Source organism: Macaca fascicularis, chromosome 1 (genome assembly GCF_037993035.2).
Source record: "Macaca fascicularis isolate 582-1 chromosome 1, T2T-MFA8v1.1".
Taxonomy (NCBI): domain Eukaryota; kingdom Metazoa; phylum Chordata; class Mammalia; order Primates; family Cercopithecidae; genus Macaca; species Macaca fascicularis.
Window position 1 is genome coordinate 104,890,968 of NC_088375.1, and position 22,455 is coordinate 104,913,422.

A 22,455-nucleotide genomic window follows, 5' to 3' on the forward strand; every position below is an offset into this window, starting at 1 on the left:
ATGCTGCGGACTCAGTCTCCTAAAGCACTGGGATGACAGGCGTGAGCCACTGTGCTGGTCGCATTTCTCATTATTTATAGAGCCAAAATAGTAGAGGTCAACATGCAGCAGGAATGACTGAGGATACACAGCCAATTTTGAAGTTTGGGAACTCAAAAAACTGCAGGAATGGGGGACAACCTGAAGGTGGAGAAAAATGACATTAAGGGTCTTTTCCAGCTTTTGAAGCTATTTGCCTGTATATAGACTTAAAAGAAGAGGAGGGAGCACTTTAAATGAGGGGCTAGGAGGCATAGGCTGCAGAGTCAGTTCATTTCAAAGTTGATATCTCTACAATTCAACGACAAAAAGACAACCAAATTAAAAAATAACACAGAAGAGTAAGGTAAGTCTCCATTAAACACAGGAAAGAGACTGGAAAACTCCTCTTTGGATCCTGTCTATAGTCGCAGGTGAAATAAAAGAAATAAAAGGAGAGAAAAATGGGCAAAAGACTTGAATAGACCTTTCCCCAAAGAAGATATACAAATGGCCAAGAAGCACATGAAAAGATGCTCACCATCATTAGTCATTAAGGAAATGCAAATCAAGTTGATAAAATGCCACTTCACACCCACTAGGGTGGCTAAAATTAAAACAAACAAAAAGCAGAAAATGAGCGTTGGTAAGGGTGTGGAGAAATTGGAACCCTCAGATATTGCTGGTGGGAATGTAACATGCTACAGCTGCTGTGGAAAACAGTGGCAGTTCCTCAATAAACTAAACATAAAATTAGCATATGATTCAGCAATTTTACTCCTGGGTATATACCCAATACAATTGTAAACAGACATTCAAACACAAACTCATACACGAATGTTTATTTTTAGCAGCACTATTCACAATTGCCAAAAGTAGAAGCAACTCAAATGTCCATCAACCCATGAATGGGTGAACAAAATGTGGTATATTTACACAGTGGAATAGTATTAAGCAATAAAAAGGAATGAATGTGTGCTACAACATAGATGAACCTTGAAACCATTAAGCTAAGTGAAATAAACCAGATACAAAGGGCACATATTATGTAATCCTATTTATTCCAAATAACCAGAATAGACAAATCTATAGAGACAAAAAGCAGTTTAGTGGATAAGTGATTGCCAGGAGTCTGGAGATTAAGGGAGAGGATGGAAAGTAACTAGTGGGTTCAGGGTTTCCTTTTGGGCAATGAAAATGTTCTAGAACTAGGTAGTGGTGATGGTTGCACAATATTGTCTACATATTAATGTTATTAATAGTAAATTTTATGTTAATGTGTATTTTACTATTTTTATTTATTTTTTGTTTATTTATTTATTTTTTTTTTTGGAGACGGAGTCTCACTCTGTCTCCTAGGCCAGAGTGCAATGGCATGATCTTGGCTCACTGCAATCTCTGCCTCGCAGGTTCAAATGATTCTCCTGCCTCAGCCTCCCAAGTAGCTGGGAGTACAGGCACCAGCCACTATGCCTGGCTAATTTTTTGTATTTTTAGTAGAGATGGGCTTTCACCATGTTGGCCAGGCTGGTCTCAAACTCTGACCTCACGTGATCCACCTGCCTCGGCCTCCCAAAGTGCTGGGATTACAGGTGTGAGCCACCGCGCCGGGCCTACTATTTTTAAAAATTGATATTTCTAGGATGGATCCCTCCTCCTAAACTCCAGACTTATTTATAACTGCCTCAAAATATCTAATGGACATTTCAATCTTAGTGTGATGGTTAGTTTTCTATCAACTTGGCTAGGTTATACCACCTAGTTATTCAATCTAACACTATATAGTGTGATGGTTAGTTTTCTATCAACTCGGCTAGGTTATACCACCTAGTTATTCAATCTAACACTAATATAGACCAGGCACAGTGGTTCACACCTGTAATCTCAGCACTTTGGGAGGCAGAGGCGGGTGGATCACTTGAGATCAGGAGTTCGAGACCAGCCTGACCAACATGGGGAAACCCTGTCTCTACTAAAAAGAAAAAAATACAAAAATTAGCCAGCTGTGGTGGCACGTGCCTGTAGTCCCAGCTACTTGAGAGGCTGAGGCATGAGAATCACTTGAACCCAAGACGTACAGGTTGCAGTGAGCCCAGATTGCACCACTGTACTCCAGCCTGGGCAATAGAAGGAGACTCTGTCTCAAAAAACAAACAAACAAAAATCCCACTAATATAGATGTTGCTATAAAGGTTATTTTGCTGGCACAGTTAACATCTAGTCAGCTGACTATAAGTAAAGGAGATTGTCTCAATAATGTAGGTGGGCCTCATCTAATGGTTTGAAAAGCCTGAAGAGCAAAACCGAGGTTTCCCTGAGGAAGAAATTCTGCATTAAGACTGTAACATCACCTCCTGCCCCCAGAGTTCCCAGCCTGCAGGCCTGCGCTACAGATTTCAGACTTGCCAGCTCCTACAATCAAATAGCCAGTTCCTTGAAAAAAGAAAAAAGAAATATGCAGGCCAGGTGCAGTGGCTCATACCTGTAATCCCAGCACTTTGGGAGGCCAAGATGGACAGATCACTTGAGGTCGGGAGTTCAAGACCAGTCTGGCCATCATGGCGAAACCGTGTGTCTACTAAAAATACAAAAATTAGCTGGGCATGGTGGCATGTGCCTGTAATCTTGGTCACTCAAGAGGCTGAGGCATGAGAATTGCTTGAACACGGGAGGCAGAGGTTGCAGTGAGCTGAGATTATGCCACTGCACTCCAGCTTGGGCGATAAAATGAGACTCTGTCTCAAAAAAGAAAAAGAAAAACTTGTGGCCGGGCTCGGTGGCTCAAGCCTGTAATCCCAGCACTTTGGGAGGCCGAGACGGGTGGATCACGAGGTCAGGAGATCGAGACCATCCTGGCTAACACGGTGAAACCCCGTCTCTACTAAAAAAATACAAAAAAATGAGCCGGGCGAGGTGGCGGGCGCCTGTAGTCCCAGCTACTCGGGAGGCTGAGGCAGGAGAATGGCGGGAACCCGGGAGGCGGAGCTTGCAGTGAGCCGAGATTGCGCCACTGCACTCCAGCCCGGGCGACAGAGCGAGACTCCGTCTCAAAAACAAAACAAAAACAGAAATTAGCCAGGCGTGGTGGTGGGTGCCTATAGTCCCAGCTATTCAGGAGGCTGAGGCATGAGAATGGCATGAACCCGGGAGGCGAAGGTTGCAGTGAGCCAAGTCGCGCCACTGCACTCCAGCCTGGGTGATAGAGCAAGACTCTGTTACAAAAAAAAAAAAAAAAAAAAAAAAAAAGGCCGGGCGCAGTGGCTCAAGCCTGTAATCCCAGCACTTTGGGAGGCCGAAGCGGGTGGATCCCGAGGTCAGGAGATCGAGACCATCCTGGCTAACATGGTGAAACCCCGTCTCTACTAAAAATACAAAAAACTAGCCGGGCGTGGTGGCGGGCGCCTGTAGTCCCAGCTACTCAGGAGGCTGAGGCAGGAGAATGGCGTAAACCCGGGAGGCGGAGCTTGCAGTGAGCCGCGATTGCGCCACTGCACTCTAGCCTGGGTGACACAGCGAGACTCCGTCTCAACTCTAGCCTGGGTGACACAGCAAGACTCCGTCTCAAAAAAAAAAAAAAAAGCTCTGTATATAGAATATATATATTCTATATATACATAATTTACATATTATATTTTTATGTATTATAAATTTTGTATATTGTAGGAGAGTGGTCAGTGTGGTGGGAGAAATTACAGGGAAAGACACAAACCTTGGAAGGCCAGGAGGTTTTGCAAAAGCTTTGAAAGAAAATTTGGCTGAAGGCAGCCAATTCTCTCATTCAGAGCCTGAGAGCAAAGGGCAGATAACAAGGGAATGTAAAGGAACTTATCTAGATAAATTTGTTTACTCCTGCCTCCAGAAACCAACCTTTGATCATTTGCACACAGGACTGGTCTCTACTTGGGGGGTTGACAATGTTTATTACCCACAAATTGTGTTTGCTCCAAGCCTTTGTCATTAAATCTGTACTAAATAAATGTGAACATCACCGGCTTAGCGGGGCTGCGAACTCTCTTCAGCCCCTAGTGCTGGTAGTTCCCTAGCTGGCTCTTTCACTGGACACCTATGTCTGAGTACTCCTTTCATTCATTGCTCTGGCCAGAGTCTGTGGGACAGATTTGGCAGGTGGTGCCCCATGTGAGGAATGCTGCAATGGATCGCAGTGGAACCCTCAAAAACAAAGGTGAAGAGACTGTGCAGTCAGTAAGTCAGTAAGTCATTGGTGCCTGCTCAGGATTTCCAAATTCGAGGGAATTGTTCACACTAGGGTTTTATCATGGACAACAGTTGTATCAGCTCAAGAGCAGCAGTATATAAAAGTGTTGAAACATGGCCTGGCGCGGTGGCTTACGCCTGTAATCCCAGCACTTTGGGAGGCCGAGGTGGGCAGATCATGAGGTCAGGAGATCGAGACCATCCTGGCTAACTCGGTGAAACCCCGTCTCTACTAAAAATACAAAAAATTAGCCAGGCGTGGTGGCGGGCGCCTATAGTCCCAGCTGCTCGGGAGGCTGAGGCAGGAGAATGGCGGGAACCCGGGAGGCGGAGCTTGCAGTGAGCCGAGATCGCACCACTGCACTCCAGCCTGGGTGAGAGTGAGACTCCGTCTCAAAAAAAAAAAAAAAAAAAAAGTATTGAAAAGGCTGCTTAAAGCTAGCGGAGCCTCGGTTTCGCAGGCTTAATTAAGGGACCTAATGCAAACTGTTGTTTCCCATAACCCATGATTCCCAGAAGAAGGCACACTAGACGTAGAGCTCTGGGAACAAGTGGGAAGAAATCTTAACATTATGCACAAGGGTAAGGGGTCCAAGTAACATCTCTAATGTTATGGGCGTTAGGGCTGCTTTGGCCCCGCTCTACACAGAAGAGCCTAAAAAGGGAAGGGAGAAGAAACCGCCACCTTCCTAACCGCCTCCCTCTCCCTCAGCCCTGCTATCACCAGGCAAAAATACCTGAGCCCTCTCCTCCAATAAATTGGAAAAAAGACAAGGGATATGTTACAGCTATGGGACCCTATCTTAGGCAAGTGGCATTAGAAGGGGAGCTCTTAGCCTGCCTGGTAATGCAAGATTGACAAGGCAATCAGTTACATTAACCCATTTATTTTGGTGCTTATAAAGAGATAAGAAAAAGCATTAGAGAAAAGAGAGCTGCTAGCCCATTTACAAAAGGATTAATTGAGGCCATAGCAGACAACTTCTGTATGACCCAATGGGACTGGTCAATGCTAGCAAAAACAACTTTAAACGCCAGTTAATACCTCCTCTGGAGGGCAGAATTTGATGAATTATGTAAACAACAAACCCTTTTCTAGTAATGGCCACTGTTATACCTCCCCTACCCCTAACATTGGCTCTTCCCAAAAGGTCTGGCAAATGGAGACTTTTGCATGACTTACGGGTTATCATTGCTAATTTGCAACCTATGGGGCCCCTTCAACAGGGGCAGGTGCCTGTAATCCCAGCTATTCAGGACACTGAGCCAGGAGAATCACTTGAACCTGGAGGCAGAGGTTGCAGGGAGCCGAGGTCACGCCACTGCAGCACTCCAGCCTGGGTGACAGAGTGGCTCATGCCTGTAATCCCAGCACTTTGGGAGGCCAAGGAGTGAGGATTGCTTAAATCCAGGAGTTCAAGAACAGTCTGGGTAACATAATAAGATCCTATCTCTATAAAAAAATAAAAAATTAGCCAGACATGGTAGCACATGCCTATAGTCCCACCCACTCGGGAGGCTAAGCAGGAAGCTCATTTGAGCCCAAGAGCTTGAGGGTGCAGTGAGCTACAGTCGAGCCACTGCACTCCAGCCTAGGCAACAGAGTGAGACCCTGTCTCAAAAAAAAAAAAAAAAAAAAAATTGTAGACACCCTTCCCACTCCCAAACTGCTTTCCCCAGATCCATTTTTTCCCTACAGTACATCACCATCTAATGTACCCTACCTAGCTTACTTATTTATACAGTTGAACCTTGACCAACATTAATTTTAATTACATAAGTCCACTTTTAAGCATATTTATTTTTGTTTTTGAGACAGAGTCTTGCTCTGTCACCCAGGCTGGAGTGCAGTGGTATGATCTTGGCTCCCTGCAACCTCCGCCTCCCAGGTTCAAGCAATTCTACTGCCTCAGCCTCCCAAGTAGCTGGGATTATAGGCATATGCTACCACACCTGGCTAAATTTTGTATTTTTTAGTAGAGACGGGGTTTCACCATGTTGGCCAGGCTGGTCTTGAACTCCTGACCTCAGGTGATCCTCCCGCCTCAGCCTCCCAAAGTGTTAGGATTACAGGCGTGAGCCACTGCACCCGGCTTAAGCAGATTTTCTACTGCCTCTGCCCTGAGACAGCAGGACCAACCCCCTCCTCTTTCTCCTCCTCCTCAGCCTACTCAGCCAACATTTGTGATGATCCACTTCCACTTAATGAATAGTACATATATTTTATTTTACATATTATTATTATTATTAGAGACAGGGGATTACTCTGTTGCCCCAGCTGGATTGCAGTGGCATGATCATAGTTCACTGCAGCCTCAAATTCCTGTGCTGAAACAATCCTCCCACCTCAGCCTCCTGAGTAGCTGGGATTATGGGCATGGGCTACCTACCATATGTGGCTTATATACATATATATATGTATATATATACAGGTAGAGATGGCTAAGAGGGGTGGGGTGTGGGCATGGTGGCTCATGCCTATAATCCCAGCATTTGGGGAGGCTGAGGGAGGGGTGTTGCTTGAAGCCAGGAGTTCGGGACAGCCTGGGCAATATAGTGAGACCCCATCTCTAAAAAAAAAAAAAAAAAATAGCCGGGTGTGGTGGCATGTGCCTGTAGTCCTAGCTACTCAGGAGGCTGAGGCAGGAGAATCCCTTAAGCCCAGGAGTATGAGGCTGCAGTGAGCTAGGATTGCGCCATTGCACTCCAGACTGGGTGACAGTGAGACTCCATCTCTCATTTTAAAAAATAAATATATACTTGTTAGACTGGGTGCGGTGGCTCACACCTGTAATCTCAGCACTTTGGGAGGCCGAGGCGGGCGAATCAGCTGAGTCCAGGAGTTCCAGACCCACCTGGCCAATATGGCGAAAGCATGTTTCTACTAAAAAATACAAAAATTAGCTGGGTGTGGTGGCAGGTGCCTGTAGTTCCAGCTACTCAGGAGGCTGAGGCAGGATAATTGCTTGAACCCAGGAGGCAGAGGCTGCAGGGAGCTGAGATTGTGCCACTGCACCCCAGCCTGGGCGACAGAGCGAGACTCTGTCTCAAAAAAAAAAAAAATATACACACACACACACACACACAGTGGCGCAATCTTGGCTCACTGCAGGCTCCGCCTCCCGGGTTCAAATGATTCTCTTACCTTAGCCTCCAGAGTAGCTGGGACTACAGGTACCTGCCACCACGCCTGGCTAATTTTTTGTACTTTTAGTAGAAACCGGGTCTCGCTATGTTGGCCAGGCTGGTCTTGAACTCCTGACCTCGGGTGATCCACCTGCCTCGGCCTCCCAAAATGCTGAGATTACAGGCTTGATCCACTGTGCCTGGCCTTTTTTTTTTTGGCTAAGCGGGTATGTTGCATGCTTTTTTTTTTTTTATCACGATTTAAATTTTTAAAAAATTTAAGAACCCACAACAGAAGAAAATTGTGAGAATGGGGTGGTCAATGTGTGAGGGGTACACAGACACCGATGTCAAATTTGGCATTATGGGTTTATGGGTCGTCTTTGAGAGAGCCATTTAGCAGAAAGGTAGGGAAAGAAGCCAGACCTCAGGGGATTGGAGAGAGCTCAGGTGACACTGGAGGGAGGTGGGGGCAGCCAGAATGGAACCGCTCCCATGTTTGGTGGTACCAGGAAAGAAAGACTGAGTGGGGGTGACGTGAATGGATAGAGTTTGGGGAAAGATTTGTTTTGTTGTTTTTTTATGTAGAGAACGCCTGAACACACCTGTAGGTGGGAGAGGAGAGATGAAAGATGAGGAAGTGGGTAAAGCGAGTGGGGATGCTGGAGGTCGGATGGTTAGAGAACAGATCCCTAGCAGTGATGGGCTGAGAGATGTGCTGGTTAGCCTTGGTGGAAGAGGGACCTGTGCCTTTGTGACAGAGGGGAGAGGAGGAAGGTGGTGTGGAGGTGTATGAAGCATTATCAGATATTGAGAAGGATGTGGCCAGGATGGGGGTGGATGCACAGCCTTTCTATAAATTCATCTACCAACAGTTGAAGCCAACTGCTGCAGTGGGGAAGCGGGGCTGAGTTGGAGTCACGAGAAGTGTGGGAGAGCTGTGGACAGCAACTGTGGGGGCCGCAACAGGGGAGTTAGTGATGGATGAGGTATCGCCTGTCTAGCAGACGGATACAAGCTGAGCCTGGTCAACATCAACCTGCGGTTGGCCCAAAAGGCAAAGTTTGCGGCACCCTCCAGCAATGCTCAGAGTGGAGGAAAGAGCTGTGGGCTGGTTCTGGGTGCGGAGCTGGCAGGGCAGAGGAGGTAGTCTGAAGTCGGAGAGAACAATCACCCCACAAACCTAGGCCTCCTCCCAACTGATGTGCTTGGACTGCTTGCTCCCTTGACATCCCAGCAATTCTCTGCCAGAGCCCTCTGCTCCAACAAACACATCGCCCATCATACATAAGCTTTGTCTTTTTAATAAAAAATAAACAGTCTCTGACAAGCAGTTTTCTGAATCCCAAAACAAAAGGGAGGGGGAGAGGTCAAGGGGTCAGCTAGGGTAAAGGAATGAACAAGGCTCAGATTACCCCTACCATTCTCCCAGGGCAGAAGGGATCACAGTCTGCCCCAACTGAAGCAAGAAGGAAGGTGGTCAGACTTCAGGAAAGACTTCCTGGGAGTCAGTGGTGCATGTCTGGTAAGGGAAGCAGGAGGGAGCAGATCCCTGCACGACCCTGGGAGAGGGGAGTGTTGGTGTTCAAAGTGGCAACTTCAGAGTGGAGTTTCCAGGAGCGGCATGTTAGCATATGGTTGTTTAGATGTTTGGTGTTCATTACCATAGTGTCCTGGGACAGGCAGGTTTTTTAGGGTCTCTTGGAACACTGTGTTTCTGGAGGGTCCCTGGAATGGCCAGAACTGAAGGATCCTCTCCAGGTTCTTCAATATCAGCGCAGGAGCAGGTCTGGGGGTAACCCACCCTGTTAGAGAGCTCGTGTGCTTGGTAGAAGGGAGTCCCATAGGGGAGGCAGACTGCTTCGCATCACCCTGCTGAGTGCCATCGGTGATGCAGAGTAGCAGAAGCTCCTCTCAGGGGAGAAAGGTGGTCTTTTGTGCTGCTCTCATCCTAGTCAAGGCTGTGCTGGGGCCACCCAGCCAGCATGGCCAGGTGCCTGCCCTGCAGCCCCAGCCTGTGCCTAGAGTTTAAGCCACCTCAGTGCCTAGGCAGTTGTCAGCGTCCACATCACTGGCAGAGGTCCTGCATTCCTTGGGGGACTGGAGGTGTTGCTCTCTGCTCAATGGGGCCTTCTCCCCAGGGGGCAGGGTCTCGCAGCCCTGAACCTTGCCCCGAGCCCGGAGTGCTCCCAGTGGGGAGGCCAGGAGGATGATGAGGGCTCCTGAAAGCACTAAGGCGAGGAGGACAGTGACAGTGACAAAGTGGGGCCAGTAGGACCGCTGGGCAGCCAGGGCGGTCCCACCACTGACCCTGGTCAACGGGACCTCCACGTGCTCCCGGGGGATGCCTGCCAGTTCAGGATCCAGGGCCAGGGACTGGTCCTGGCTGTCCACCCAGTAGGAGACCACAGGGTATGAAAAGCCATTCTCAGTTGCCCAGCACTGGTAGAGACCTCCAACTCCATCCTGCACTATCAGCAAGAGGGAGCCATTGTAGACAGTGGAAGAGGCTTCTGGGACTGCTGCTGGGCCATGACTCCAGTAGTAAGAGGCCAAGGCTGACAGGTGGGGGCACGGGAGCTCCAGGAAGGAGTTGGGGACAGCCAGAACTTCTTTAACTATAGAAGAAAAGGAGCAAAAGGTTAAGGGACGGGTGAAGGACGGAGACAGGAGGGAGTCTCTAACCTATCTTTGGACCCCAGCCCTTTTATTTTTCTGAGGCAGGGTCTGGCTCTATTGCCCAGGTTGGGGTGCAGTGGCGCAATCTCAGCTCACTGCAACCTCTGCCTCCTGGGCTCAAGCCATCCTTCCACCCCAGCCTCCCGAGTAGCTGGGACTACAGGTATGTCTCTCCACGTCTGGTTAATTTTTGTAGAGATGGGGTTTTACCATGTTGCCAGGCTGGTCTCAAACTCATGAGCTCAAACAATGGTAGAAGAGAGTACCGCCTCAGCCTCCCAAAGCGCTGGGATTACAGGCGTGAGCCACCGCGCCCGGCCAGCCTGAACCCTAACTCTTATCTCCAACTTCTATTTCAACTTCCAAAATCAAATTTCACTCCTCCTTAATTTCCAGTCTGGACCCCAGACTAAGCCCCAGTCCACTTTACTCCAACTCTGACACCAAAATCAACTGCAGCCTCAATCCTGAATCCCAGCTCGGCCTCCAGCTCAGAATTCCTGTCCCTCTTCCCTATAGCCAGGACCCAAATCCATCCCAACTCGGGTGTTCAGATCTCAAGGCAGGCAGGTGCTGGGGGAGGAAATTGGAGCAGGAATGCCCACCCCTGCCCAAAAGTCTTCCAGAGCCTTTGCACCTCCCCTGGTGAGAGGTCCTGCACTTACTGATTTGCGGGCGGCTCTGAGGCCGAAGGCTCCTGCTCATGGGGCCACTGGCACATGCCCACTCTGGGTTCCCCCGCTCCATGTCCTGCTTCCAGGAGTTCCTAAGAGAGCAGAGAAAGCAAAAATTATCCCTCGAAAGAGCTAAAAGTGGGAAGAGGAAGGAGGAAGGCAGGAAGTGCAGTAGGGAAGAAGGTAGGCCAGGGGAGACTAGGAACAGAGAGGAGAGGAACCCGGGATGGTTAGAGCAGCTTCAAAACTGCCCGGAACCTCCATCCCTGGAGAAACCCACTGCAGGATGGGAGGACTCTTGGAGTGAATGTGTCAGTAGCCCCTGGACAGAGGAAGAACAGTAGCAGAAGCTGGCTGAGAAGGGTCCTGGCTGGCCATCCAGGCCACCATCCAGGACTGGCACTCACAGGGTGGGGGCAGACAGGAAGCAACAGGTTCGAGACTCAGGGTCCCAGGCACAGTGGGGATCCCGGGCAAGGACACAGTCCACACAGCTCTCATAGACGCTACAGTTGGCTCGGGGCACCCTCCAGACACCTCCTGAGAAGCCTACAAACACTGCACCCTGGAGGAGAGATGGAGATTGTCAGGGAGCCCCAGCCACATCTAGTAAAGTCCCAGCACGCCGGTGCAGGCCCAGGGAGCCAGCCCAACAGGCCCCCAGGGCCAGCCCCACTGGAAGGCCATCTGATAGTCAGGTCCCTTCCCACCTGGGTGGGGGCCAGCTGCAGGTTACGAACAGGTTCGGGGTCAGGGAACAGCTGAATCTCTTCCACCAGATGAGCACCGCTGTCCCCACTCACCACAGCCTTGTGGAGCGACCCTGTGGCTATGGGGAGACAGAGAGAGCAGAAGTCATCTCACCTCATCCACAGATCCCTTCCCAACTTCAGTGGGCCTCCCCAGCTGTAAGAAAGCACCTTCTTTTTTTTTTTTTTTTTGAGACGGAGTCTCGCTGTGTCTCCCAGGCTGGAGTGCAGTGGCGTGATCTCGGCTCACTGCAAGCTCCGCCTCCCGGGTTCACACCATTCTCCCGCCTCAGCCTCCCAAGTAGCTGAGACTACAGGCGCCCGCCACCACGCCCGGCTAGTTTTTTGTATTTTTAGTAGAGACGGGGTTTCACCATGTTAGCCAGGATAGTCTCGATCTCCTGACCTCGTGATCCACCCGCCTCGGCCTCCCAAAGTGCTGGGATTACAGGCTTGAGCCACCGCGCCCGGCCAAGAAAGCGCCTTCTGAGGGTGATGTGTACTGGGCACGGGTCAACCAGACCGTTCACCTTCCTCTCTGCCATGGAGATGGCAGTCTCTTGTAAATGGCTTAAAATCCCTTGGACCTCTGTCCTTCCTTTGCAACTCCCTGACAAAACTTTATCCCTGGAGAAACCCAACTATTTCTCCATAGGCATGAAACAGTGGCCGGCTGGGTGCTTCTGTAGAAAATCACATCACCTGCCTCCTTCACTTTCTTTTTTTTTTTTTTTTTTTTTTTTTTTTTTTTTTTTTTTGAGACGGAGTCTCGCTCTGTCGCCCAGGCTGGAGTGCAGTGGCGCTATCTCGGCTCACTGCAAGCTCCGCCTCCCGGGTTTACGCCATTCTCCTGCCTCAGCCTCCCGAGTAGCTGGGACTACAGGCGCCCGCCACCTCGCCCGGCTAGTTTTTTGTACTTTTTAGTAGAGACGGGGTTTCATTGTGTTAGCCAGGATGGTCTCGATCTCCTGACCTCGTGATCCGCCCGTCTCGGCCTCCCAAAGTGCTGGGATTACAGGCTTGAGCCACCGCGCCCGGCCTCTCCTTCACTTTCATCAAGCACCTCAGGGAGGTCTACCTGGCCACCCTTTTAACAGGTGCAACCTCCTTACCTGGCATCCCTGATTCCCCTGCACACACCTCTACATGACTCAAATCTCATGATGTGCCACGTAATTTACTTATTAAGGATGCTATTGTCTGTCTCCACCCACTCCACAGACTGAGATTTTTGACTTTTTGTTCTCTGCTGTATACTCAATACATGCACAGCTGATACGGTGCCTAGTAATATGGCCTGAAGGAATGAATGAGCTTGGCAGATTTCTTCCACTGACCCTCAAGGTTATCCTCAGCCAGGCCCTGCCTGAGCAGTCGGCCTGGGCAGTCTTGCAGCATTCCCTGCTGACTCCCTCTCCCCCTTTCCACAATGGCTATTTTGTTTTTTGGGTTTTTTTTAGACAGAGTTTCACTCTTGTCACCCAGGCTGGAAGGCAGTGGCACAATCTTGGCTTATTGCAACCTCTGCCTCCCGGGTTCAAGTGATTCTCCTGCCTCAACCTCCCGAGTAGCTGGGATTACAGGTGCGTGCCACTACACATGGCTAATTTTTTTGTATTTTAGTAGAGACGGGGTTTCACCATGTTAGCCAGGCTGGTCTCGAACTCCTGACCTCAGGTGATCCACCTGCCTCGGCCTCCCAAAGTGCTGGGATGACAGGCATGAGCCACTCCACCCAGCCCACAATGGCTATTTGAATCTACCCCTCTCTCCTCAAACTTCCCACCTTTCCTGCCCCCTCACTCCCAGCTCATGACCTTGTGTCCTTCACCTACATAGAGAACACAAAAGCCTTCAACTAAGAGCTCCCTTGGCTTCTGCCCCCTGAGCCTGCACACCCACCAAGTCGCACCACGCTGCTACAACTTCACTCCCAGCCCAGCTCAGGTGCTGTCTCCCCGCCACCCACAGCTGCTCAGCTCCACATGTGTCCTGGACTCTGGCCGCCTGCTCCCTCCACAACTTTACCTGCCATGTATCCCTTCTTCTACCCATCTCTTTGCCATCCCCCTGTCTACTAGATGCTTAGTCCTTCCTGTCTATAAAACAAGAACCCTGGGGGCAAGGAGGGGGAAAAACAAAACCAAGAACCCCAGCTGGGCCCCACTCCCTGCTCCAGCCACCTCTCTCCCCTCACAGCTGAGTTTCCTGAAGGAGTGATCTCTACAATGCGGTTTCCAGCTCCCCTCCACCCACTCACCTTTCAAAATTCCTCTAACATAGCTTCCCTCCTAAGACACACAGCTCTTGATAAGGCCACCAAAGACCTCCCTGTCTGCCTCCCCCACCACACAAAGCTCAGGAAGGGTCGGGAGTGGACTGTTTTGCTCCTCTGCTGTATTTCCAAAACCTAGAAGAATGCCAGGCACATAGCAGGTGCCCAGTAAACAGCTGTTGAATGAATAAATGAATGAACTCAAGGGTTTCCCTCCTCAACCTGGGGGCAGCCCCTGCTCTAGTCCTCTGGGGGATGTCCCGGAACTCTTTACTCACTGGTTCCCAGGTACATGACAAGATGGCTGCGCCCATCAAGGCCCTGGGCTGTCTCCACTGCAAGCCGTGTATACTCCACACCAGATTTCACCAGCAGGGGCGTTCCCACCACCTGCTCATCCATCAGGAAATGGTCCTTCATGAAGGTCAAGGCCTTATCAGAGGAGGGGCCCACCGAACACTAAAGGAGGAGGGAGGCAGATCAGGTTGGTTGGCCCCTTTCCCTCAGCTCACCCTCCCACCGACGCGTGCGCTTCTCCTTCGCCCCCTCCCTCATGGCAGTCCTCATTTCAGGGTGGTGGTTAAAGCTCCGACTCTGGAGCTGCCTGGTTGTGCATCCCAGCCTCTGCTTGCCTGAGGTTCCTCAGCTGTGAAGTGGGCCTATTACCAAGACCTGCCTCATAGGCTCACTGGGAAAATGAAATGCACTAATACATGAAAAATAATTCACACAGTGCTTGGCATGAAGCAAGCACTCAACCAATGTTAACTGTTATTATTGTTCTCCTCCTTTGCACCTCCAGCAAGGAGGCCTGGCAGCCAGCAGGAAGCAGGACGAAGGCTCCTTACAGGCAAGTACCAAATTTTATGGCTGGACATAGTGGCTCATACCTGTAATCCCAGCACTTTGGGAGATCTAGGCGGGCGAATCACCCTGAGGTCAGGAGTTCAAGACCAGCCTGGCCAACATGGTGAAACTCCGTCTCTACTAAAAATACAAATAATAGCTGGGGGTGGTGGCATGCCTGTAATCACAGCTACTCAGAAGGCTGAAGCAGGAGAATTACTTGAACCCAGAAGGCAGAGGTTTCAGTGAGCCGAGATTGTGCCACTGCACTCCAGCCTAGGCGACGGAGAGAGACTCAAATAAATAAATAAATAAAAATACAAAAATTAGCCAAGCATGGTGGCGGGCACCTGTAATCCCAGCTACTCAGGAAGCTGAGGCAGGAGAATCACTTGAACACGGGAGGTGGAGGTTGCAGTGACCCAAGATTTTGCCACTGCACTCCAGCCTGGGCAACTGAGTGAAACTGTGTCTCAAAAAAGAAATTTAAAAAAGGACCAAATTTTACTCATGTCTGCATTTCCTGGCATAGCACAGGATCTGGCACACAGTTGGTGCTCAATAAATGTTTGCTGAGTCAACGACTGAATGAATGTCACAGAAAGGGTTGGTGTAGCACGGAGCATTTCTCATCACGGTTTTGCACGAACTTGCTGCATGACTCTGGGAGAATCCCTTCTCCATTCCGAGCCTCCTTTTTCTCACCCATAAAATGAGGGGGTTGGACCAACTGTTCTCTAAAGGCCCTGCTAATATGAGGATGCTGTGACTCTGGGACACCTGCGTCCTGATCTTCAGTCAGGATCCTTGTTCTCCAAGAGCACTGTCTTAGGGCCAGCCCCAACTCTGTTACCTATAAGCTGTGTCCTTAGATAAGCTATTTCACCTCTCTGACCTTCAACTTTCTCATCTGCAAAATAAGGTAATAACATCTACATCTCGTTTTGATGCCAGAATGAGCACGTGCACCTACTCTCATGTCCTCCCAAAGGGTTTTTTTTGTTGTTGTTGTTTTTTATTTTTACAAATAGAGACAGGGTCTTGCTATATTGCCAAGGCTGGTCTCAAACTCCTGGCCTCAAGTGAACCTCTTATCTTGGCCTCTCAAAGTGCTGGGATTACAGGTTAAAGGGTTTTTTTTTTTTTTTTTTTTTTTTTTAGACAGAATCTCGCCCTGTTGCCCAGGCTGGCACGATCTCAGCTCACTGCAAGCTCCGCCTCCCGGGTTCACACCATTCTCCTGCCTCAGCCTCCCGAGTAGCTGGGACTACAGGCGCCCGCCACCTCGCCCAGCTAGTTTTTTGTATTTTTTTTTTTTAGTAGAGACGGGGTTTCACCGTGTTAGCCAGGATGGTCTCGATCTCCTGACCTCATGATCTGCCCGTCTCGGCCTCCCAAAGTGCTGGGATTACAGGCTTGAGCCACTGCGCCCAGCCAAAGGGTTTTTTTTTAATTAAAAAATTGTTTTTTGAGGGGTAACAAGATGGCGACCGAGACAGTGGAGTTCCATAAGCTGAAGCTTGCTGAACTAAAGCAAGAATGTCTTGCTTGTGGTTTGGAGACCAAGGGAATAAAGCAAGATCTTATCCACAGACTCCAGGCATATCTTGAAGAACACGCTGAAGAGGAGGCAAATGAAGAAGATGTTCTGGGAGATGAAACAGAGGAAGAAGAAACAAAGCCCATTGAGCTCCCTGTCAAAGAGAAAGAACCCCCTGAAAAAACTGTTGATGTGGCAGTAGAGAAGAAAGTGGTGAAAATTACATCTGAAATACCACAGACTGAGAGAATGCAGAAGAGGGCTGAACAAATTCTTACTCTCACAGAGCTTGGAGGGTAAGAAAGCTGCTCGGGCAGCTAGGTTTGGGATTTCTTCAGTTCCAACAAAAGGTCTGTCATCTGATAACAAACCTATGGTTAACTTGGATAAGCTGAAGGAAACAGCTCAAAGATTTGGTTTGAATGTCTCTTCAATCTCCAGAAAGTCTGAAGATGATGAGAAACTGAAAAAGAGGAAGGAGCGATTTGGCATTGTCACAAGTTCAGCTGGAACTGGAACCACAGAGGATACAGAGGCAAAGAAGAGGAAAAGAGCAGAGTGCTTTGGGATTGCCTAATGAAAAGTTCTTGATACTTTGTGTTCTCCAGTGTTTTCCATTTATCTCATTCTTCTTGGTCACACATATGCCTAAATGCACAGTCATGTGCCTACGTCCTGCCTCACAATGAGGGAGCATGTACCCCAGGTTCAAGTGCTGGATTGTGTCATGTGACCATCCCAAAACTCAGAGCACCCTATGGCCATCTTTGCCCTCTGTCACATAACTTGAAAACTGCCTGGTGGCCCTTTTGCAGTGGTTCCCTCCAGCAAGCCTTGATCTCAGTTGAAGAAGCTCTTTCCCAGCATTCCAGTGCCCCTGTCAGCTCCATACTCCTCAGACACCCTTAACAAAGGCTGTCATGCACACAATGTAACAAATACACAAAACAAATGATAATTACACTAAAAAAAATTATTTTTTTTAAACAGTGTCTCACTGTCATCCAGGCTGGAGTGCAGTGGCATGATCTTGGTTCACTGCAGCCTTGACCTCCTGGGTTCAAGCCATCCTCCTATCTTAGCCTCCTGAGAAGCTAGAACCACAGGTGTGTGCCACCATGCCTGGCTAATTTTTTTTTTTTTTTTTTTTTTTTTTTTGAGACGGAGTCTCGCTCTGTCTCCCAGGCTGGAGTGCAGAGGTGCGATCTCGGTTCACTGCAAGCCCCACCTCCCGGGTTCACGCCATTTTCCTGCCTCAGCCTCCTGAGTAGCTGGGATTACAGGAGCCCACCACCACACCCAGTTAATATTTGTATTTTTAGTAGAGACGGGGTTTCACCATGTTGGCCAGGGTGGTCTCCAACTCCTGACCTCAAGTGATCCACCCACCTCTGCCTCCCAAACTTCTGGGATTACTGGCATAAGCCATCATGCCTGGCCCGAGCTAATTTTTTATTTGTAGAGATGGGGTCTCACTATGTTACCCAAGCTGATCTCCAATTCCTGGCCTCAAGTTATCCTCCCACCTCGGCCTCCCAAAGTGCTGGGATAACAGGCTTTAGCCACTGCACCTGGGCCAAAGGGAATTTTTTTTGTTTGTTTTTTTTTGAGACGGAGTCTCGCTGTGTTGCCAGGCTGGAGTGCAGTGGCACGATCTTGGCTCACTGCAAGCTCCGCCTCCTAGGTTCAAGCAATTCTCATGCCTCAGTCTCCCAAGTAGCTGGGATTACAGGCATGCACCACCACACCCAGCTAATTTTTTATTTTTAGTAGAGATGGGGTTTCACCATGTTGGCCAGGATGGCCAGGATGGTCTCGATCTCCTGACCTAGTGATCCGCCTGCCTCTGCCTCCCAAAGTGCTGGGATTACAGCGTGAGCCACCATGCCTGGCCAGGGAATTTTTAAAAAGACATAAACCTAGACGAGCGAGGGATGGGGAGAACAAGAGAGAAGTGCAAAAGCATCCACATTTTGGAAGCTGGAAAGCGAATGAACAACAGAAAAGACTTAACAGAGAGAGAGAGAGAGAAGAATCTTCTCAAGCCAGCCCTGGAGGAAGCCCCAAAACATTTAGAAGGCAGGATTCCTAAAGTTCACGAATTACTAATCTCAGGCACCTCTGGAAGTGAGGTTAATGGGGATGCTAAATAAGGAGGATTATTTGAAAGTCTGTTTAAGAAACAGGCTGGTGGCCGGGCGTGGTGGCTCAAGCCTGTAATCCCAGCACTTTGGGAAGCCGAGACGGGCAGATCACGAGGTCAGGAGATCAAGACCATCCTGGCTAACACGGTGAAACCCCGTCTCTACTAAAAAATACAAAAAACTAGCCAGGCGAGGTGGCGGGCGCCTGTAGTCCCAGCTACTCGGGAGGCTGAGGCAGGAGAATGGCGTGAACCTGGGAGGCGGAGCTTGCAGTGAGCCAAGATCCGGCCACTGCACTCCAGCCCGGGCGACAGAGCAAGACTCCGTCTCAAAAAAAAAAAAAAGAAACAGGCTGGTACTCTCCAAACTCCACAGACCTGGGTGACTGCCCCTTCCACATCCTGGCCCAATACTGGAGGTTAATCCACCAGAGAGAGTAAAACAGAGGGTTTCTGGATGAAGGATAGCAGGCCCAGTTGATGGGGACACCATCCTGAAAGCAGGGGGATTCAATACAGGTAGGTATACTACATGATGAGACTCTTTCCCAAACCCAACCCTCTTCCCCTGTGGCTCCCAGACACCAAGAGCCAGATCATCTGCCTCCACGCAGAAGACTAGAAGAGGCTGCTCGGGAAACTGACTGGAGGTCTAAGAGGAAAGATTTAATGACCTAAGATACAGTAAAGACACTGACATTGAAGATTCCCACCAAACAGCCCAGCCAGACCACTCTCAGTGGTGGCATAACAGAGACCAAATTTCCAAGCCTTAGTTATGGACACAGAGCTCCAAACAGCTTCAAGGTCCCCCGCTGTTAAACATGAGTAGACATTCAAGGACTACCAGACATGTAAGTAAAACCACCAACATGAAAGAAAGAAACCAAAATAAACAAATAGAAAAAAAAAAAAAAAGAAGAAAAAGAACCAACAAAAACCTAAGAGAGGCCGGGCACAGTGGCTCACACCTGTAATCCCAGCACTTTGGTAGGCCGAGGCGAGCAGATTGCCTGAGGTCAGGAGTTCGAGACCATCCTGGCCACCATGTTGAAACCCTGTCTCTACTAAAAATATAAAAAAATTAGGTGGGCGTGGTGGTGGGCACCTATAATCCCAGCTACTCAGGAGGCTGAGGCAGAAGAATCGTTTGAACCAGGGAGGTGGACATTGCAGTGAGCCAAGGTCGCGCCTCTGCACTCCAGCCTGGGCAACAGAACAAGACTCCATCTCAAAAAAAAAAAAAAAAAGAAAGAAAAAAAAAAATGCTGGGCACGGTGGCTCATGCCTGTAATCCCAGCACTTTGGGAGGCTGAGGTGGGCGGATCACCTGAGGTCAGGAGTTCAAGATCAGCCTGACCAACATGGTGAAATCTCATCTCTACTAAAAATTCAAAAATTAGCTATGTATGGTGGTGTGTGCCTGTAATCCCAGCTACTCGGGAGTCTGAGGCAGAAGAATCGCCTGAAGCCAGGAGGCAGAGGTTGCACTGAGCCGAGATCGCGCCATTGCACTCCAGCCTAGGCAACAGAGTGAGACTTCATCTCAAAAAAAACCAAAAAAAAACAAAAACAAACAAACAAAAAAAAACCTAAGAGGAAATAGAAATGAATCAGAAAGAAGAAAACTTCACAGAAATCCATCATTACTATCCTAAGAGAGATACGTGAAAATAGTGCACCCATGAAACAGGAAGCAAATGCTGCCAAAGAAGAGTCTTTCCTTCACACAAAGAGGGCCACCAGGCATTACAGGCATCCAGAGAAAAGAGCACACAACCATGATGAAGTAATCTTGCCCCCCCTCCAAACCAAACCTGAATCTGAGTAAGTCTCTAGATCCAACTACTGAACAATTTATAGGAAATACTTAAACTACACTACAGAGATGCAGTCATCAAGATCCAGGCTGTGGAAGACTCTGACAAACAAAAAAATGCATGAGAAAAATGGAAGATGGGAAGGGATTATGTAAATTTTTTTCTTTTCTCTTTTTTTTTTTGAGACACGGTCTCACTCTGTTGCCCAGGCTGGAGTACAGTGGGGTACAGCCTCAACCTCCCAGGCTCAAGTGATCCTCCTACCTCACATTTCCAAGTAGCTAGGACTACAGGCGCACGGCACAACACACAGCTAATTTTTAAATATTTTGTAGAGATGGGGGTCTCGCTATATTGCCCAGACTGCTCTCAAACTCCTGGGCTCAAACAATCCTCCCACCTCAGCCTCCCAAACTGTTGGGATTGCAGGCTTGAGCCACTGTACCTGGTCTTAAATTTCTTTTAATCTATACAATCCCAGGTGAGGCATGGTGGCTCACACCTGTAATCCCAACACTTTGAAAGGCCAAGGTGGGAGGATTGCTTGAACCCATGAGTTTGAGACCCTGCCTCCACATAACTGGGTGTGGTGGTGGGTGCTTGTAGTTCCAGTCACTCAGGAGGCTGAGGTAGGAGGATCACTTGAGCCCAGGAGGTCGAGACTGTTTGGCAGAAACGAAAAATCTTTTTTCTTCTTCTTTTTTTCTTTTCTTTTCTCTTCTCTTCTCTTCTCTTCTCCTTTCTTTCGATGAAGTCTCGTTCTGTCACCCAGGATGGAGTGCAGTGGCACGATCTCAGCTCACTGCAACCTTGGCCTCCTTGGTTCAAGCAATTCTTCTGCCTCAGCCTCCTGAGTAGCTGGGACTATAGGTGTGCACCACCATGCCTGGCTAATTTTTGTATTTTTAGTAGAGACGGAGTTTCACCGTGTTGGTCAGGCTGGTCTTGAACTCCTCACCTCAGGTGATCCACCTGTCTCAGCCTCCCAAAGTGCTGAGATTACAGGTGTGAGCCACTGCACCTGGCCTTCTTTCTTTTTTCTTTCACTGTCTCTGAACACAGAAATGAAAAACCTGACAGAAAGATTGGAAGACAAAGTTGAGACACTCTTCCAGAAAAATAGAACACAACCAAAGACCTGGACAGTAGGAAAGCTTAAAAAAAGTGAGAAGAGGGCCGCGCGCGGTGGCTCAAGCCTGTAATCCCAGCACTTTGGGAGGCCGAGACGGGCGGATCACGAGGTCAGGAGATCGAGACCATGCTGGCTAACACAATGAAACCCCGTCTCCACTAAAAATACAAAAAAATTAGCCGGGCGTGGTGGCGGCGCCTGTAGTCCCAGCTACTCGGGAGGCTGAGGCAGGAGAATGGCGGGAACCCGGGAGGCGGAGCTTGCAGTGAGCCGAGATCGCGCCACTGCACTCCAGCCTGGGCGACAGAGCGAGACTCCGCCTCAAAAAAAAAAAAAAAAAAAAAAAAAAGTGAGAAGACTAGTCTAGGAGGTCCAGAAAAAAGTGAGAAAACACTCCATTGGAATGTAAGCCCCATGAGGGAAGGGACTTTCTTTTTGTTGTTGTTGTTGTTGTTGTTGAAACGGAGTCTCACTCTGTCGCCCAGGCTGGAGTGCAGTGGCCGGATCTCAGCTCACTGCAAGCTCCGCCTCGTGGGTTTACGCCATTCTCCTGCCTCAGCCTCCCAAGTAGCTGGGACTACAGGCGCCCACCACCTTGCCCGGCTAGTTTTTTGTATTTTTTTAGTAGAGACGGGGTTTCACCGTGTTAGCCAGGATGGTCTCGATCTCCTGACCTTGTGATCCGCCCGTCTCGGCCTCCCAAAGTGCTGAGATTACAGGCTTGAGCCACCGCGCCCGGCCCCGGGACTTTCTTTTTTTTTTTTTTTTTTTTTTGAGACGGAGTCTTGCTCTGTCGCCCAGGCTGGGGTGCAGTGGCCGGATCTCAGCTCACTGCAAGCTCCGCCTCCCGGGTTTACGCCATTCTCCTGCCTCAGCCTCCCGGGTACCTGGGACTACAGGCGGCCGCCACCTCGCCCGGCTAGTTTTTTGTATTTTTTAGTAGAGACAGGGTTTCACCGTGTTAGCCAGGATGGTCTCGGTCTCCTGACCTCACGATCCGCCCGTCTCGGCCTCCCAAAGTGCTGGGATTACAGGCTTGAGCCACCGTGCCCGGCCAGGACTTTCATGTGTTTTGCTCACTTCTATATTCCCTGCCCAGAATAGTCGCATGTGTCCTCAAAAAATATTTGTTGAATGAAAAGAAGATAGGGCCGGGCACAGTGGGTCACGCCTGGAATCCCAGCACTTTAGGAGGCCAAAGTGGTTGTATTGCTTGAGCTCAGGAGTTCAAGACCAGC

At 49.3% G+C, this 22,455-nt stretch overlaps 1 protein-coding gene and 2 pseudogenes across 26 annotated transcripts in view; 2 read left to right on the forward strand and 1 right to left on the reverse strand.

Moving 5' to 3' along the window:
- Positions 1-308: 308 nt before the first annotated feature.
- Positions 309-454, forward strand: LOC123571161 (small nucleolar RNA SNORA26; annotated as a pseudogene).
- Positions 455-8,647: 8,193 nt separating this feature from the next.
- Positions 8,648-22,455, reverse strand: part of SEMA4A (semaphorin 4A) — a 34,855-nt gene continuing 21,047 nt past the window's right edge. For 25 of the 26 annotated variants that reach the window (XM_065544598.1, XM_074040916.1, XM_074040912.1 and 22 more), the window contains 5 exons: positions 14,015-14,195; positions 11,423-11,541; positions 11,120-11,277; positions 10,704-10,804; positions 8,648-9,977 (listed from right to left, as the gene is read on the reverse strand). In XM_065544598.1, the coding sequence (XP_065400670.1) occupies positions 9,388-9,977; positions 10,704-10,804; positions 11,120-11,277; positions 11,423-11,541; positions 14,015-14,195 (1,149 nt within the window). In that variant the 3' untranslated portion in view covers positions 8,648-9,387. The remainder of the gene's footprint in view (positions 9,978-10,703; positions 10,805-11,119; positions 11,278-11,422; positions 11,542-14,014; positions 14,196-22,455) is intronic. The other variant, XR_012435309.1, reaches the window with a different exon arrangement.
- On the forward strand, positions 16,053-17,092 carry LOC102121944 (SAP domain-containing ribonucleoprotein pseudogene; annotated as a pseudogene).